This window comes from Perca fluviatilis, chromosome 16 (genome assembly GCF_010015445.1).
Source record: "Perca fluviatilis chromosome 16, GENO_Pfluv_1.0, whole genome shotgun sequence".
Taxonomy (NCBI): Eukaryota; Metazoa; Chordata; class Actinopteri; order Perciformes; family Percidae; genus Perca; species Perca fluviatilis.
This window is the reverse complement of record NC_053127.1, coordinates 26763850-26783807: the sequence shown is the minus strand read 5'-3', so window position 1 is coordinate 26783807 and position 19958 is coordinate 26763850. Positions and strand designations below refer to the sequence as shown.

General features: G+C 38.7%; 1 protein-coding gene across 1 annotated transcript; it reads right to left on the bottom strand.

The window, feature by feature from the left end:
* Window positions 1-483: 483 nt before the first annotated feature.
* cnih2 (cornichon family AMPA receptor auxiliary protein 2) lies at window positions 484-12610 on the bottom strand. Its single transcript, XM_039777600.1, has 7 exons — window positions 12091-12610; window positions 10953-11177; window positions 8584-8652; window positions 5221-5268; window positions 3277-3389; window positions 3055-3198; window positions 484-2887 (listed from the first exon to the last, which is right to left on the bottom strand). The coding sequence occupies exons 2-7, from the start codon at window positions 11001-11003 to the stop codon at window positions 2860-2862; spliced, it is 453 nt and encodes a 150-aa protein (XP_039633534.1). The 5' UTR covers window positions 11004-11177; window positions 12091-12610; the 3' UTR covers window positions 484-2859.
* Between the last annotated feature and the right edge of the window lie 7348 nt (window positions 12611-19958).

Sequence of the window (19958 nt, the reverse complement as noted above, 5' to 3'; positions counted from 1 at the left end):
TTTATTAACTGTACATCATTGTGTGACCTAATAAATATAAAGTAATCCACCAAATTTACTGTAGCGTACATTGATGATAAATGTATAAAAGACAGATACAAATAGATATACTCAAATACAGTTTTCTAAAATGCTTTGTTTAGAGCAACTACATAATGACATTCAACCAAGCTGTATTTCTCCTCCTTTCCTCTTCATCCTGTGCTTTAATAGTGATTGTCCACACTCAACACACTCGCATTGTTGGCAGAGTTCTGAGGTCTCAGTGTCCTGTGATTACTTTTATGGGAACATCATTTGGCACAGCATGTATTGTATTGTTGACTGTGTGTCTTCAAGAACACACACTATTAAAGTTGCTTCAGTCAATTAAATGTTTGGTTGAAATTCAAATCACACAAGCGGTTTGAGTTGCTCCCTTCAACTGATGCCAAAGTGACATGAAACAGACTGTGACTGACACAAGAAGTGTGTGTGTGTGTGTGTGTGTGTGTGTGTGTGTGTGTGTGTGTGTGTGTGTGTGTGTGTGTGTTTTTTTTTATTGGTGTACTTTACATATGTAATGTACTGTATGAATCAGTCACTACATATGAATTTTGAACATTATTTTGATTGGGAATAAAACTCTTATTTAAAAAATAAGACTAGTGATATTCCATATTTTTCTTGTTTTCAACAAACACCGTCCTGCTGCTGTAAATACTCATGAGCGCGGAAACATGTATCAATCCACGGCTGAAAATAGTCCCCAAGAAATGCTCTATTTAATCTTCTTTGAGTGACATTTCTGAAAAACTACAGTGCCAAGCTGTTTGAGGAAATGATTTAACCTTTAAGTTTACACAATATATTTGTAACCTGTTTTTTAAGCTTTAGTAGAAACAGATTGGAGCTGAGTGCCACAGACTATAGGGAAGTCCAAAATATTAACACATTGTTGGTTTTAGTCATTTCATGGGATTTATTGACACTAACTAAAAATAGAATAATGCCAGCCTGTTGCTATTTGATTCACATTGGTATCCATATTTGCTTCCAATTGAAATGTAGTTAAAGCTAGTCATTAATATGCCAACATACACAAAATGTACAGCTATATTATTTGTGTAGTAATAGCAATAATCTTAAGTATTCTGTGTTCTCTATTTAAGTTTCCAGAAGTTATTTTGCCTGTTTAAGAATGAAAAAGAAATCCTTAATACCAGTGACACAACTAGTGTTAAATCTTTTTAGAGACTACTTCAGTAGGCTTCAATAAGACCTTATTGTCCTAAGTGAGTCCCACACCTTATACCAGATGTGTCATCACTACCATTTACTACATGTAAAGCCGGTGTATGACAAACATCACAGTTTGTTCTCAGGCTCCAGAGTTTTCTGTTACTTTACTGATGTTAAAATCACACATTTGAACCATCACTTATCTACTAATAGATCAAACTAATGAACACATGATAGCAAAGGCAGCACCAGCTGAGGACAGGCTTCGCTGTTACAGATCTTGGTCATCAGCAACATTAACGTCTTACGTCTGTCCCTTCTGAAACTGTATGATAGTAGACGTATTGAGATGACTTTCATATTTTTACACTTCTGAAATAACGGAAACATTGTCATAGAGTCATTATTGTCTCATCTGCCACTTGTGTCCCACTCACTAATACATACACTGAATATCATATCACATTGATAGTTTGCTGTTTTTAATTGCTTTTTGTACATGAAATTTCTATATTCTACCTCGGATCGGAGAAAAGGTTCTGTGCTAAAATGACTATAGTATAGATGCAGATGAGTAAGAGTAAACTGGAAATAGGAATAAGGCGCTCCCTGCACACTAAAAATCAACAGAACTAATAATAAGTTTTTTCTATTTTTATCAAGAAAAAAAGCATTGTACCAAAATTAAATGTGTTACCCTAAGTGAAGATAAAGACATGACAGTGCCTTTGCATGTACATGAAGATACTGCCTTGTCACTTTTCTCTAACTGACTTTTAATTTGGCACAATGTTTTTCAGATAAAAACTTTTGGCATTAAATGTCTGAGCATGATGCTCTTTGGAAAGCATGAACCTAGCAGGAAATACGCCCTTACAGCTATGGACATACTTATTTTGAACACACATTACAAGCACTGACCCTTGCAGTCAAACTTATGATTAATTCCTTGTTTTTGTTACAGTGTGGAATTTGACTTTTGGCAGAGGTTGGCTTCAAGGAGATGTTGTGTTGGTCTATGCTTTATCTCTGTCCTGGTTAAAAGTGCACACACCAAACTGTTATTCCCCTGCCAGGCCTTCTACATTTCTTACAGTGTAAAGTCCTCCTGTACAATTGAACCTGTTTCTTCCAGTTGTATGTAACTGTACCACAATCAGCAGTGGTTTGATATTTGAGGTGTCTATCATCCTAAATACATGGAATGATACCAAAATAATCCTCAAAGTCAAACAATACAGACATATTTTGTTGTTTTCCAGCCCCTAAGTGTTTGGAGCTTCACAGTGAGTTGAGCGACTGGATCAGTTAGAGCAGCATGGGAAAGCTCCAGCCCTTCAGAAATATATTGTTAATTTAATGGGTCAAAGGCAACACACCTGCTGCGTCCTCTTTCTGTTTCATTTCAATCCTTCAAAACTGTGTCCAGTTGTCCAACAGCAGTCTCTAGGTCGAAGCGATATAATCAAGTGGAGGCCTTTACATTCACATTATCACACAGATTGGTCTTCTTGTTTTGTCCAGGGTTAGGTTTTTGAGAACCCAAGCCAGTGATGGGAAGGATACATAAGGAGAGGAAGAGTTGATGTCTCCATTTATTCCACATACTTCCTTTTATTCCTCCAGACAGCCTGTCTGTTAGAAGCTCACCAAGGCATAGACCATACTTCGGCAGGAAATAGACCATGGCAACAGATGGAAAAATAGGCAGAAAATATGAATTGTGCTGCTATTTTGCTACTAAATTAATACAACATTGCAACAAATCTGAAAGGCATCAATGAAACCTAACCAATCAACAGTGTATTGAAAATACTGTGGTTCTGTACTGACCTGTAGAGATAATAGAAGAAAGAGAGCAGATAAAAGCCCAGCTTACACCAGGACTCCTTCTGGCAGTAATTGAGAATGTCAGCGTTCATCACACTGACGGGATCGTACATGACCTCTGACCCGTCAGCTGGCCGATGAAGAAACCTGAAAATACAGAGAGGTTTGGCTCACGCTCGTGCTGGATCAACACAAGCTTGTCAGACATTTGGTTTGGGACTGTACCTCCACAGATGGTAGAAGAGCAGTGGGATATTTAGGCCAAGTGTGACCCACTCTCCAGCACACATGAACATCAGGCAGAAGAGCCCGTGGATGGAGTACTCCGGTACCACCAACTAACCAGAACAGACACAGGAAATTAGGTAATAGGTCTGCAAATAATCACAGAAATCTGTATTCACACTTCAATAACTTCTGGGAAAACACTGAAACACTCATGGGTCGCATGTTGTGATATAACTACAATCTACGAAACTCAAATCACACTGCGAGGCAAACACTTTCACACAGAAGGTGTTAATGTTACTCATGAGCCACTGCTGTTACGAGTGCAAATATAGTTTCATACACATGTAGACTGGTTTTTAGATGTTAGTAGAAATTATGTAGTTTGACATAGATGGGTCAGGTTGCTCAGCTTGCTTCCAGACCTCTGAATCAACAAACTGTGAGCACAACAGTGATATATCATCGCCTGTTAAGTTGATGTAGCAAACAGTCACTTATTTGCACATCCAGCTGATACAGAGTAACATCAGCATTCATTTTAAGTCAGCCATCTGGCCACCTGATGGGCCTAAGTCAGATATTCACTCTTCTTTTAGCTCTGGTTTTGGTCTCCACCTAGTCTACTCCTGAGTGGAATATGGTTGATGCTAGAATGGATGGTCCAGAGGCTTGACCTGCCTCTGATTGGCTACTTGTTGCCTCCGTTGGTTGGGTTGGTTAGGTTAGGCATAAAAAGTAAAATTGGTTAAGGTTAGAGTAAGAATATCAGGGTAAGCCAATCAGATTAGGGAAGGTTTTGGCGTCACCCGTCCGTCTGGACCGTCCATCCTAGCATCTGGCCGTTTAGCGGCTAAATGCTTTTTTTAAATTGGCATAATTTTTTGGTTGACTCTGCAATCTTTAACTGCTTCAATCAACCTTTAACAGCTTCTCTTTGACTGACAATATTGTTGATGGGAGAGATATGTGGGGCAAAATAACCCTCCGGGCTGGGTTGGTATAAACACGATGTCAGACTGAATAATGAAGTGAAAACAAAAAGGCCAAATAGTAAATTAGTCTGATTACCAGGCTATATTGATCACCTTTCTATTTGTAAATTGATTAGGAAACAGTTTTTTTTACTACATCATGCTCCACATTTTAGCTAAATAGATTTCCTGTTGAAGATGTCATTTCTCTGTATGTTGTATCCCTCTGCAACACTTAAAGGTGTTTGAAATTATATTATCCCTACAGCAAAGATATTAAACAAATATGTGCCATCTAATGTCTTTCTCAACTAGTGGTAGAATGAGTATGTATCAGTAACACTTTTATTCGTTGAGTGCACCACTGTGGAAAATAATGAATCAATAAATCAATCAGTCAATAGCAAACATCTGTAAATCAGTGGCTAAATACAGGAAAACATCTAATAACCATTTTCCCTCCTAGATAATAAAATCTTTTCACAGATGTAAAATACATTATGGTCCTAATATTGATCCCAGAGCTAGCCTTGTAAGATAACATTGTGTTTTGCACCTTCCTTGATACATTAAAGCTCCTGTTATATTATATGTATTTATTGATATAATAGCTTGAGTTTATTTAAAGTCCTATGTTGTTCCTAATGCTGTTAAACATTTTCCAAAACATGCATGTTCAAAAGGGCCTTAACAGCATGTCACGTTTAGTTTAGGGATATTCAGCTCTCTTTCTGAAAGCCTTGAAATGTAAGGAAAAAAAACATCACAACACCTCCTGCTCTTGACGGTATAACTGTTCTCCATCTCTGTGTTTTTGCAGAGCGGTGAAGGTGGGTTGTGGGGATGGGCTACATGTGAAATGAATCTGTGTGCGTCACGGTCCTCACAATAGAAAGCCAAGTAATCACGGTTGTCTGAAGCCCCTCAGTCACCCACCAGCAGCAGGTAAAAACAAACTATTACTCACTTTGCGGAGAAGGTTGCAGATCCTTTCAATGTTTAGAATCCTTTCCCTCTGTGGACAACAAGAAAGACTGATTAACAGTGTGCGTATTTCTTCATCCTATTCACCAATTTTGTCTATCTATGAAAAGAAATCTTAAGGCTGAGATAATACATGCTTTCAAGCTTCAGAGAATTCTGTTTGCAGCTGACAAATTTTGACACATTTCAGTTCTGCATCAATAAAATTCAAAAACTACACATGGTGAGTGATTTGAGTGATTAAATTGAAATATTTTGGCTAAGGTACAATATGCATCTGTATAAGGCCATACAACTCCATCTGATCCACGAAAAAAAATAGACTTATCACTACATTTAATTAATAATAATTGACTGACTAACCAACTTTATTTTCTATCTCAAACTCTAAAGTTGTTTTCCATTATATAGTTAAAATATATATTTTACATGCAACCAAACTATAGCCTGGCTCCGCCCTGCTACGTACTTCTGCTCAAATTTCACTTTCATCTGTACAAATGAAATGTACGAGAGTCTGGTAGGACCAGGCTAACCAAACTATTGGTCAGTACATAAAGACATCAGCCACATTTGAAGCAATAAGCACAGTGATGTTTGGTGCAGGTTTGGGTTTTAGAGTTGAGTCTCCTGTGAGCGATGAGAGAGGGCTTAATGATCAGTTTTAGAAATGAAAGCCATCCATCTTCTACAAGCCAGCAGCCAATGTCCTCTCATTGATTAGCAAGCCAGGCATATGAGATGTGTTGCTGTTGTTCCTCCACCTTGATTAATGTGTCCATCACCAGGCTAATGCACACACTAAAAGAACAAAACTGTTCAATGTATCATTACATATCGTTGTGTGTGGGGACTCTTCCATTTTCAACATGGGGAGGGCCAGGCATAAGAGACCAGGTAAATAAACGTCCCAGTAGACAGACAGATTGTTCATTTATTTTGCTTCATTTATTTAGTGAAACACAAATATGTCGAGTCGATAAGCAGCATGGATATGCTATATATGTTTAGCATGTGTAAACCTCACTGGTGTTTGTTTCCTCTGTATTTAATGAAGCCTCAGCTGTAAAGGCTCTTTATTTTGTGACATATTGAGGCATCTGTCTTAGTTACAGGAGGATGGCTTCCAGTATTGAGGCCCCTGTCATGTCCTTTCCCTTTAGCGTGAGCCACAAGCTGCACCTTTTATGAATCTGTAAACATAAATCAAAACTCCCCCGGCGACCTGAAAGTGGATTTTGCCCTGAATCTACAACATCCAGCCTCCAAGCCAGACACTGGCCCTACAGCATCACTGTCTATTTGCAGTTGTTGGTTAATTTGGTCTATGACATTTCCTTTTGTTTTCCTTGCTTTGTGCACTGCATCCTTCCACGACACTGAGCTTAAAAATGTAAAGAGCCCAGTATCGCCTTGCCAGCTAAAACTACTGTACATTTTACGGTTTAATTGCACTTATAAATTGTTGTCCTGCAGTAACTCTGCTAAGATTTTTACAGCCTGCAGCCTCCCTGAGATGCCCTAATTAGTGTCAGGTCATCCACTTCACTATGAATTTTTTATTGTTCCAACAAGGGAAACACAACTGAAGACGTTAATCAAATGCAGTAGGGATATTTCACAAATACAGAACAAATACAAGAAATGCAGAGCAAACAGTGAATATCAAATAGTATAATGATTACTTATCAAGTAGCAGGTAAGTATAAAATAATTAGTTTCCAATTAGCAATTAGCCTTGTCATTTTACTACAGCCCCTAACATTAAAAAAGGCATGTATGAAGGAAATGTCATTTCCTTCATTCAATGTCATGCTATTTCATGGAGAGAGCTGCAGCCATTTGACATGGCACTGCTCTTTTTTAAGGTATTTCAAGCAGAAATAATTCTACATTTCAGTCACTTTTTTTTTTTCAGTCGTTTTTTTTTTTTTACAATGGCTGTGCAGTTAAACCTGATTCGGAAACATATGTCTCTTCCATTTTGTTCTTTTGTAATTTCTCTCTCACTGACAAATATTTACAGCTTTTGTCCTTTTTTTTGCCAACAACAGCAGATGAGTGAATACACCTTGCTTTCAGCTAACATCCCAGATAATTGCTGTTTATTTTCCAAGGCTGTTGCCATGTGTGTGCTCTTCAGTTTGTGCAGTTTATTGACTTTGAGAGAGACTGGCAGCATCGCAGCCTAGCAGATCATGTTCTTTCTGAACACATCTGGCATGTTGACAAGTATAGGTTGTTAGTTATAGATTTAAAAAAAAAAACCTGTCCAATGAAATGCAATCCAATACAGTAGCCTTGATAGAAATCCTGCTGCTTGTAATGTTCAGTATGTGTTAGCTCTCCTGAGGGGTGCAAATAACACATCCACTTTGATTACTGATTATTCACATCAGTATTATTACTGTTTATTATTTCAGAGCTACCGTTTTCGGGTGCATTATATTTTAATTGTGTTATTGTGTCCAGCCCTCCTGTAGCTGGCGGGCCTCCACACTCCCACAGTCTGCTTTCACAGTTTCCTCTCCCACTCCTCATCACTCTCACTTTGCAGTTCAGATGCAGGTTCACATGATTGCTGGAACATTAGCTAACTTGTGAAAAAGACATTCACAGCTGCTGTTAACTTGCTAAATGAATAATGGCAATCATTAATGACTCATGATGTTTTTTTTATTTAATTTTTTGCAAAAGATTCAGACAGAGACTTTCAAATGTGACTTTTGAGTGAATAAGTTGGTTCTTATACAGTGAGGGTAAACCTTGTATCTGCCCTTTTTTTTGTGGCGACAGCACAGTATCTCATTGTATAAATGCCGACTTCATTTGCATGCAATTAATTAGGCCAACAAGCCGCCATATTTATGGAAAGTTGATTGCTCCAAACTGCATACAAATGAGTGTTCGATGCAAACACTGCCCGGGTGCTACTGTTGCAATCACCTGGCGAGCTGGGATAAGTATGAACTGTTTTAAAAGGAGTACACATATTTGATGTTGGCTGCATGCAGCTGAATAAAACATTTGAAAATGTTCATTCTAAAAGCACAAAAACAACTTCATTTACATGAAATGATGGCTTGCTTTTCCCCGTATGATTACGTGAAAGTGTGCTGTGGGTTTCTCATGAAAGGCTATTCTTTATAAACTCAGTTTGTTCATGAGGAGTGAACTGAAATTTGTTATATTGACTGATAACTTTAGGCTCATATGCAACATTTATGAAGTGAAACTGTCAATTTGCTCTCAGTATTTATGCGTAGATCCATTTTGGACGTGAAGAGAAGGGCTTTACAAGAGGGTTTGAGCATTCTTGAAAGAAGAGAAACAGCAGGGTTCTTACCGCTCTGGTGGGATTGCTCTGATCAATGGGGTTTTTGAAGTCTGTGCGAAGCTCATCAAATGCAATGATCTGAAAAATAACAGACATGTGAGATTGTTTTCAATTAGCCTTGTTACCTTTAGAGCATTAATGAATGCACACACTGTAACTGTTTATGGAATAAAGACATAGTTGCTATCCTTTCAACACCACACTCTTTGAAGTTGTCTCAAGTCTCAGCCTGTTGTACAATACTGTTGTAACTATGGAACTGTTTACTGTTCTGCACACCCGCTACATCTTGTACAGTCACAATGTTCACTTTGCCCGAGTGCACATGGTGATCAAATGGTGAATGTGTATTTAATTACTTACAGCCTTGCTCTTTCTCTTTACAGTGTGTACTGTATGAGCTCCGACATGCGTCATTATGTAGATTTAAATTCTCCCTGTATTGTCACACAGTGTTTCCCCGTTTTTCATCTCCTCTTAAATGATACACCAGCTTCTTTTAATCAATCCTGATAATAAAGTTCACATTAGAAACTATAGAATATCAATTGAGACATAGGCAGCTGTCAAATGAACTCCTTTTGTAATGACAATTAACATGTATTTATTCCTAATCTGGCAGGATTAAAACAATCACTTCACATTTAAAGTTGTGTGTGGCAAAAGTTAGTTATATTTAAAATGCAAAACTTAAATATCTCAACAAAGCATACATTTTAAGAGGATTATGGTCTACTGGAGGCCTGTATAAAATCACAATTTAGTTTCTTTGTCCTTTTTAGAAAAAATGTCGAAATATATCAGACTGAGGTCACTGTAGAGAAAATAATGTCATTGTTCGGTTAAGCTATGCTGTACACTCTCTAACTGCTCCCTGTGAGGTGAGTATTATGGGAGATCATTTTCCTCACCAGCCCCCTGATTAATAGCTCTATAAAAAAATACAAATAATTCTCGGTGTAAAGGCCACCTGCTATGTGCTTATCATCAGTTCAGCTTTTTAACAGTGAAGCTTATCTCTGACGGTACATTGAAAAGCAATAAAAAGCAGACATTATTTGTAGATAAGTGAGCATCTGCTTTGCGTCGTCAACAATGACTAATAATATGAAAACAGATCTGTTTGAAATAGAAACAGTCCTGGTGGTAATTTCCCCATACCAGGGCTAAACGGCTCTCCCTCGTCTTCCTTCACACTTAGCTCTGTTGTAAACAGATGCAGTTTCCATGGCGACATGGTGAGCCCCTCAGCGGGCTCTGTGGTTACTATAGCAGTGAACAAACGTTGTGATTGGTTGAGAGTCACAGAGAATGGGGGTGCTGTACCCGTGGGTAGAGGCAGACTGGGGGAAGGGGTGAACATAATCATAGTTTGATATGCGTTTGCATCTCATGGTTGAATACTTAGCCAGACACACGCTTCTCCCTGTCTCTTTCACACACAGACACACTGACTGACTCATATGTAGTCTCACCCACTTAGTCAATTGGTAACGTTAGTCATTTCAAGTCTTATGTTCATAATGATGTGTACTGTATTTTCCCTGCCTCCATGAATCGAATGTTAAAGGTTAGAGATCAAAGCTTTAGTGTTTGTTGAGTCTGCACTTGTGTAAACCAGCAACCCGAGTGCACCGGTGTCCGGCGACATCTGTGCAAATTCCACTCAAAATGCAGCAGGCAGACAGATTCACAACAACCTGGCAGTGAGATTTATGATCATTGTGTTTTGCCACCTCCCTGTACTCATATCGTGCAGTTTGCTGAAGCCCGATCCCCTTGTTTGAGGAACTGTTTATTGCCAGTTCTCTGGGATCTGAGGTTGATTTACTGTGGAGGAATGGAGCTGCTTGGAATCTGTCTTTTTTGCAAAATGTGTCAAGGCCAGATGATATACTCTAGTGATAAACCAGCATGTAAACAAGTCATTTAGACACTATATGGAAATAAGATAAAAAAACACAAATAAATTACAGTTATAAGTTAACATTGTGTGTTTTTCAGGCTCATGCATCTCTTGCAACTCTGTGGTCTGTTTCAACCATATAGGTTTCAACTAATTATGTCTTTGCATCTAGCTGTTAGAAATTAAAGGGAACAAAGTGTCATTTTGTGGCTTTTAAGAGGCAATTCAAAACGTCAGTCACATAGGTAGCCTGCAATTACACTGAGATTCAGCTGACACATTTATGCATGCCATTACCTCGAGAGTACCTGAGAGAGGTGTGTGTGTGTGCCGTGTTGCTGTCAGTGTTGTAGAGCTGTGTGTAGGTGGATGTGTTTGTCTGCCTGCGTGGGACGGAGGGTGGACGTTCACAGGCCCTACATTTAGTGTCAGTGTGTGTGCAGTGGATCCAAGTGTCCACAGTGCTACTCACCTGCCATATGACAAAAAAGATGAGAGCAGCGCACAGCACCAAGGTGAGCATGTAGCAGAAGGCCGCAAAGGTGAATGCCACGGCAGAGCCCGCCAGCCTGACGACGAGATGGGTCGAGAGAGAGAGAGGGGATTTCTCCCCTGCTCTCTTTCTCTATCTGGCGATTGCCCTCCCTCCTTTTAGTGGAGGTTATTGTCTGTTTCCCCCTCCGATGCAAGGAGGAGTCTGTGTTGTCCAGGTAGGTAGAACACTCAGTTTTAGTAAAAATCAATAACCAGCTTGGCTTCCTGATCTTCCACTCATGTCTTTGTCTCTTTTTGTGTGACAGCAGCACAACCACTGTGTTGCTTTGATTTAGGAAGCACTTATTTGTCTGTTCACAACCACAGTTGTCTGTCGTTGGCCTGATGCTCTTTTTTAGTCTCTGACAGGCAAGATGTCTGTCTCCTCCTCCTCCTCCTCCATGTAGTTTCTTTTTAGACCAAGCCTACACATTTTTTTCCTTACAGCAACGCAAGCCTCAAAGTGTCTGACTGACACGCTGACAGCAGAAGCACAGGATTCTTGTCGATACTAAGCGCAGCTCTGCGTTTTAAAAACACTGAGGATTATGGACTAAGATGGTTATGGCTTGTGATAGTTCAGTAGTTTGTCGTATGGCTTTCAGTTCATCTGTTGCTCTAAATCAAGAACACCATTAATGACGCATATATCTAAATCACATTTAACGCACTTGTTAACAACCGTAGTTTGCAGATTATTTGTGTGTTATAATTTACAGAGACAGTCTCTTGGTTTATTACTACATTTTGGGGAAATGATTAATCCCCACATCAATCTGATCGTTTGCTAAATACACAAGGTATTGCTTTGCACATTAGACAGTTAGTTATATTCTGACAAAGCAAATTACATGTGATTTCACAATAAAATAATATAGTATAAAATAATAATTATAAACCAATGAGGCAGCAAATATTGGAATCAGGTTTCAAATGAAACAGCTATTTAACATTACAATGCCAATATCACACATCCAAGAGGACTTACAAATACAAGATCAGAGTACAATAAATAAGATAGTTTGAGTTAGCATGAATAAATATCTTGACCGATCTTAATATCGAGGAGAGAATACCTGTGTCTGGTTGGAGACGTGTCTGCCACTGAACAGTCCAATCTGTCCTCGTCTCTGTCAATTTGGGTCGGCACCATGTCACAATTCTCTGCTCTGCATCTTTCTCTCAGACGCATCCCTCAGATTTCTCCAAAATCATTGAGATTTGTCTTTGCTGACGTGCAGGGTAATAAATTCTCGGGGGGGGGGAAAGGGGGGGAATTTAACCAGGAACCTGCAGAATCTACATGTTGAGTCGCATTTACTCTGACTTAGAAATCTCTTCTCTTCTTAAGCAAAAATCTCCACAGCCCTCAGAAGTCATAAGTTAATTAGTCCACCTTTCTATTATCTACCCCTTTCTCATTTGCCTTTCTTTCTTTCTTTCTTAAGTCCTCTTTCTTCTGATCTTTTTGAAAACAGACCTGAATGTGTTTCCTGAGTCTACTGTCTCGGTCTCTACCTCTATTTCTTAGACTGCGAGAGAAATATTTCTATCACGCTTGATGTTATAACGGTCAACCAATAGCATTGCTCTGTCTTCCTCCCTCTCTTAGTTGCTCTCTCTGTTCTCTCTCTCTCTCTCTCTCTCTCTCTCTCTCTCTCTCTCTCTCCTCCTCCTCCTCCTCCTCCTCTCTCTGTCTGTCAGTCTCCCTCTCTCTTGCATTTAACCATTTCCATAATCCCTCGTTCCCCAGGGAGTGATGAGGGGGTAGGGCAGGCTGCAAATGTTTTCTCTTTTGTCTGCAGCTCTCTCTCTTTCCATTTCTCTTCCTCCCTCTTTCACCAGAGCCTTCACTCGTCCGTCACTTCATGTAATGTACTGCAAGTCTGTTTCTTAGAGGGTGTTGCTCTCAATCACCTGTGATTTCTTTCAATTCTCCACTCTATTAGCAATTCACTCAATTTTACCATGTACATTATTTCTTTGACAAATGCCAAAGTCTGTAAGGATCACCTACATCACAAAAACAACACACAGCATTTGTGAAAGTACTTCATCACTGTCTTATTATAGTCCTTGTTCTCTTCTGTTAATTAAATGTAACGGTCAGGACAGGGGCGATGTGATGATGTAATGCAGTAGTTCCCAACCTTTTTTTGTCTGACACACCCACAGCTGAGCTGAGATGACCACCCATTATGTTCAAAATATCTTCTTATGAATGGATTATAATCTGCAGAAGTGGGAATCGATCATGTGCTGGATCCAGACAGGGGGAAGCATTTGATCAGCTTTGTAGGAGACAGGAAACAGACCATCTCTAGATCCTGTCAGCTCCGGCATTTCTCCTCCTTCAGTAGTACAAAATATTAGCTTGTTAGCCAACCAGCTGCGGACACTTGGATTCATACTGTCATAACCCAGATTATAGCAGGTCTTCAATAACTGATTAGTATAGCAACCCCTAAAGAGCAACAACCTGTTGTTTCCTTTTTGGCTACTTGGGTGCACATTATCACATTTTTGCCTCAGGGCCGGCATTATGTTTTCAGGTTGTTTGTCCATCCTTCTGTACGTCCTGTTCTTGTGAACGCGATATCTCAGGAACACCTGAAGGGAATTTATTCAAATTTGGCACAAATATCCACTTGGACTCAATGATGCACAGATTAGATTTTGAAAAAATAAACAGCTTCCAAAACTTACACAGGAGGCCAATTTTATGACAAGGGATACATTAAAGAGATGGTTTTCTTTCCAGGTTTGGCTCTTTGCACCCTGGGACTGAGTTGGCTAATTGGACAGCTGTACAGCTAACCAAGCTAACTAGCCAACGGCAGCTAACTACAGTCCTAATATGTCCAAAACATATTAAATCACCTTGGTACTGCATTCATTGTCGTCAAACTGGTCTTAGAACTTTTATGACTTTTATCTTATTGACAAGTCCAAATTGTTTCACTTTACTTGAGGTCAAGGAAAAATATTCATGACACAATTATAATAGAGAGCAGAAATGGCCGATGGACCTCCTGGGACCTTAATTTGGAAAAAATATGAATGAGAGTCAATGGAGAGATAATAATTATTTTTTGATCCCGTTTGAATTGAGCCATGGATTACAAATATGATCGTCAATTTAAAAGATAATTTTTCAACCAAAGAAAGTCTCAGTTGGCCGAAGGTTTGTCATATGACCACTTAGTTTTGTGTGAAACCGCTCAATGAACTACATCTCTCGTCTCACACAATTTACGTCACCTGCTAGATACTCAACTTGCTCGCTAGCTAGCTAGCTTAGCTCTGTTTCACAACACATGTAACGTTATCTTACCTGCTGTGTTTTATCCAGTGAAGTGTTTTCAGCAGATAAGCAAAAGAACAAGCCAGAGATCCTCTCCTCATTAGAGTAACGTTACATCCCCGGTACGCAATACACACAGACATCGTAGCTTCAGCGGGACGTCATCCATGAGACATTTAAGTGTCAGTGTGTAGTCTTTGTACTTACGTATTTTCACAGTCTTATACTTCAACAGTTTAACAACAAACAGACTTTCTTCAGTTAAAAAAATTATCTTCTAAATTGACGAACATCATATTTGTAATCCATAGCTCAATTCAAACGGGATGAAAAAAAATATTATTATCTCTCCATTGACTCTCATTCATATTTTTTCGAAAGATAGGTCCCATTGGCCCGAAGTAGAAGGGCGTGACTTCGGCTCTCTATGGTCTTATGACAGCTAATGTTAGAAACAACCACTTAATGATAGCTTAATGTTAACACATAAAATCAAATAGTTTGATAAATAGGCATATAGTTTGATAATTAGGCATATACATATACATATACATATATATATATATATATATATCCCCTTAACGCCGACTGTCGCTGATTTGCATCAAACCCCTTCCATTCCGACTGCAGGCGAGATAGCGTGTGTATTCCCCCCAATGCCGGTTTGTTTACATGCGATACATACCTCGGAACCTTTTGCATGCACTGGTTTCTCGTAGGACCGGTCGGAGTGGGAGATACATCCGGTTCACGGAAGCGAAATTAAACCTAACCCTACCCCTAACCCTAACCCTACACCTAACCCTACCCCTAACCCTAAAGAAACTACTGTCAATGTTAGGGAGTAGGAGAGTGTTTTCTTTCTTGCCGTTGTCAAGATCCATGTATTTGTCAATTACAGTTTAGAAGTTCTAACAACTTTGTTACATGAATTAAATCTACTATGTGTTTTATTAATTTTACCATTTTGTAAAGAATTTTACCATAATGCCTGTTGTCGCTAATTTGCATCATACCTAAATTTATATCTATTCCATATGCTATAGACAAATTAACAATCTCAACCTCATTTAGCATCAGCTTGGAGCCAGAAACACACATAATATTTTGTTTATATAATTGTGAATAAATTCAGGCGTCAAGGGGATATATATATATATATATATATGACAGGTTATGTTGTCTTGGTTTGTGTCAAGTTGTCATAACAAAGACATTGACAGGTATATTGTCTCGTTAATGTCAAGTTGTCATAACACAAACATCTCAAACAATGCCAACTTAGCATTAAAATAGACATAATTTACCTGACACTTAATGACAACAGTCTTGAACATTCAAAAAGACCCCTTCATGTTCATGACAGGTGCCATGTCATAGTTATGACGGTGTCATGTCAGTCTTATGCGAACCCCTTCAAATAAAGTGTTACCCAATATGTATTGACACATTAAAGTATAAAAAATGAAAGAATGTTATGCTGCATGTGTCTCACTGGATACATTGCTGATCTACACTGGATTATGACTGTGTACACATGGTGCCTTGTTCCATACCTCTGAATCGCTGCCCACATTTTAAAATGAAAAGACCTGGCAATTTATTTGGATTATCATGCTTGTATATACAGCACATTCTGTAGCACTACATATGGCTGATGGCTTGTCATGTAAATATGGTGTGAAAAATGCGATTTGGGTTACAGCACACAGCAGTGAATGGGTGGTATTCAGCAATCTGGGTTAGTATGTTAGCTTTCGACTGGTTAAGCAGAGGTTGCTGGTCTATTTTGGTTTACTGTGTTGTCAGTGGTCGGGGATTCCCTGCAGTCTGGTCAAACTGCGTCAAGATGATAATGCTAATGACTTTCTCACTTGTATCATTCCTAAAGCAATTTGGATTGTTAAACTGGTTAAACCATAAAATAACAGGTAATGAGAAACACACAAGTTTGGTTGGAGTAATCCACCTGAAGCAGCTACACAGTTTCCTCTCTGTGTCACAGTGAAACACCTAACATAGTTTGCTTATCAGTTTCTTAAGTTAGTAATACAGTTGTAACTGCAGTTAGATGCCACATGTGCTGAAGGCTGCCAGACAGCCTTGGGCTGAAAGCTTTTGGCTCCTTCTTGAGCCAGTAGTTTAGAAATCAGCACCACATGAGTGTGTCTGGACCAAAACCACCATAAGAAGTCCAAAAAAGGTTGGTCCTCTGGCCTCAGAGTGAACATGTTCTCTCTCATTAAAACTACCTTACTTGATGTTCAGCCATGTAATATTATTAACTACAGTAAAGCATCTAAAATGCATTTTGCAAGTGTTTGCTACTTTGGCAAGTTATTGTCAAATTGGACTTTGGCTTAGACATTGGTTTGGCTGAGGGATACCAAAGGACCCTACACAGTTGTTAGTCCCATCAAGGCTATTGCTATCAGTATGAAACACACTTTGGTGTGTAGAAAGATAAGCCTTCTCCACTCTACATTATTTACACTGCCTATAAAAAGTAGTCAGCCCCACTTGGACTTTTTCATGTTTTATTGTTGGAAATGTAAAAGATTAAAGGATGAATGTGTTCTGGTCAAACACATATGGACTTTAAAATGGGTTAAGGTTATTCAGTAGTTAGAGATTGAAGAAATGTAAGGATACTATGTTTTGAAAAATAAGGTTAAAAAATGAGGTTGTGAGAATACAGAATTTGCTGCTTTGTTTTGAAAAATTGAGATATATATTTTTAGATTTATATTTATTTGTAATACAGTACGTTCTGTGTTTATAGGCATTTATATTTCTTTATATAGTTTCTGTATTTTGTAATAAAGATGATGGTGATTTTGTTTTGTATGCTTAGTATCTATCGTGATCTGTTGGTCAGATAATTGATCAACGGAAAGTGTAAACAACATCACACACCACTAATAAAGGCGAGATAGCTGAAACGTGTATATTGATCATTGATTTTGTGGATGGAACACCCTCAGTGCAATGCGTCATGTATTACATGCAATAAAAAGAGTTATCAACCCTCTTATTAAACCTAGCAGGATGGTTTGTCACTTGTCACACAGAGTATGTAGACCTGTTGTTGCCTCATTGCCAGCTTTAGACTGCCCACAAGTGGTGATTATGAGTGAATGCAGCTCCTGAAGTACTTCCACATTCCTGTTGTCACACTGCAAAGGCATGACATAAAACCTTGTGAGTGAAAACCCAAAGTACTTCAGCTAGATGCCAAGATAATTTGCGGAACACTATATGTTGTAATGTGAGCTGATTGAAACAAGTGTTAAAATAGAGGTACACATTGTTAATGATGATTTCATTTTCCATATTTCAATGATAGAAAATACTCTTTTAAATGGTTATATAATGTATTCTTTTTTATTTGATGCAGCTGGTAACTGCAGGAGACATACATAGAGAGGAATTAAAATGTTTTGAAATACATGTGAGTACAAAATGAAATGTTGCTGTCCTTCTTTATGATTATGTAAATACAGTCACTGATAACAGCTTTCAGCCTTTAAGCCAATTATGCAGAACTCAAAATCATGATAATGTTAATGACAAAGAGGGATTATTTATTATTTACATGACTCTTGCATTAGTCTGGCACATTCACTGCTGCATCCCTGAAAACCTGCTTTTTTATTTATTTTTTTTTAAATCAGTTTACAGTTGAACTTTTTCCATGTCAGTTGTTATGGTAATTCATTTGAGCTCACCAAGGTTAAATCTGTATATGAGATCCCAGGAACATTTTAATTGGTGTATTAGTGCAAATGAAGACTGACAGGTTTTAAATTGTCCACAAGATGGCAACAAACGAGTAGCAGAGGCAGCAACAGATGGTGACATTAGGTGTCTAACTGCACTATTGATTTACAAATGACTCGCTCTTAAAGCAGAATCCTAAATTCCTCCTATGGTTTTATTTTCTGCACATAGGCTTTGGCATCCATCATAACACATTTGATGGAGAGAACATTCCTTATTGAACTGCAACTGCAAAACTACTGTTGTGTGTACAATTAAAAAAAGAGGTCAAGTCATTCAATCTGCTCCTAGATTTAAAGATTCCCAGCAGGACTATTATTGCAAGCTGGACTGAAACTCATTAACCCCAGTTACAGTAGCACAGTGGGGATTAAGGCACAGCCTGGTCACAGCTGCATCAGTGCACTGAACAGCTAACAGTGGCAGTGTTTGGCGGGATATTGCAGCACTTGCTTGACCAGCCTAAGGGTACAGAGGGGTGTTGAAGTCATCAGCTATGCTATCAATACACTAAAAAAACAAGACCAATCAAATTATCAATTTAATATCCCCTGACCTGCTGCCCCCTGGGCCTAAATTAAAAGGACACAGTGTGGCATAGAAGTATTCAAACCTAATGTATACATTTCAGTTTACAGCACTTCACTGACATAATGTCAAACGGCTTCATGTTAAGAGGCTGTTGGATACTGGGGTTAATTGTGCACAGATGCTGCCACTCAAGAACCTCCTAGAGCTTGTTGTCTAACAGGATTCAGTTTGTCCTGACAAGCCCACTATATCACTGTTATACAGCAGTATTATGGTGCTTTTTTCTAACTGCCCTATATGCCATACAAATATCTGAAAAAGCAATAAAGTGAACAGCTCACAGATTGGCAGGTGATGCCCCATTTGGTTTCTTGAGGAACAAATAAGACACAAACATGTATGAGTGTGTAACAGTTTTAATTGTGACTACATGTTTTTATTTACCTTGATGCTGGAAGGCAACAGAGACTACACATAGAGTGATGTAAAGCAACAATACAACAAGTGGTTCACTGAACATTTTAATGAATTTATGCCAAGCTAAAAATAAATATCCAAGTGTCTGCCAAAAAGGAAGCTCAGCAGGACCGTAACCGTAAAAACGTCTACTAACATCCATGGATACACAGTAGCGGAACAGTTACCATGGCAACAAAAACAAATCCGGTAAGGTTGTTTTTCAGCCAGAAATCAAATGTTTTGTGCCCTTTAAATAGCGTTTAGATACTGCTGAAAGACATCTGCATGTTTTCAGAGAGGTTGTTTTGCAGAAGGTATCATTAGTCACTCTGTGATAATTCAGTTTGGAACAAAGCATGAAACATGAGCACAAAGCAAAATTCACTTCACATTTCACATTGTTTTTATTTCATGGAAACAGACACATTTTAAAATCGAGCAATAAATTATTTGCTATATCACATTACATATCCATGATCGGAAAGTAGCTGGATGAAGACACCTTATTTTACCACCTGGCAAAGAAAAGCACAACTTCTTTGCAGATAATGCAGCTAGCTACTGATTATTTATACATGGATTACGAGAACCATCCAGAATGCCATAAACAAACGGGCTGCAGCCTTCAAATTAGGACTGCAGTCTGGAAACACAATTATAAAGCAGCAGCCTACAATGTGGGAAGAGCAGAAAAGGAGGCAAAAGGGGACTTCGGGAAGAAAGTGGAACTACAATTCCAAGAGGGCAACCCCAGAACCATGTAGCAAGGTCTAAGAACTATGAGAGATTACAAGCCCACCCTCCTCCTTGTCAAGTGCTAATACGTCTATAGCAGGTGAGCTAAACAAATATTAGGCTCGCTTTGAGGCC

Coding starts and splice junctions, on each gene's coding strand:
- cnih2 (XM_039777600.1), bottom strand. CDS start 11,003: ATGCTCACCTTGGTGCTGTGCGCTGCTCTCATCTTTTTTGTCATATGG. Junction 8,653..10,952: donor TCTTTTTTGTCATATGGCAG/GTGAGTAGCACT, acceptor GTTATTTTTCAG/ATCATTGCATTTGATGAGCT. Junction 3,199..3,276: donor CTCTTCTACCATCTGTGGAG/GTACAGTCCCAA, acceptor CTGTATTTTCAG/GTTTCTTCATCGGCCAGCTG.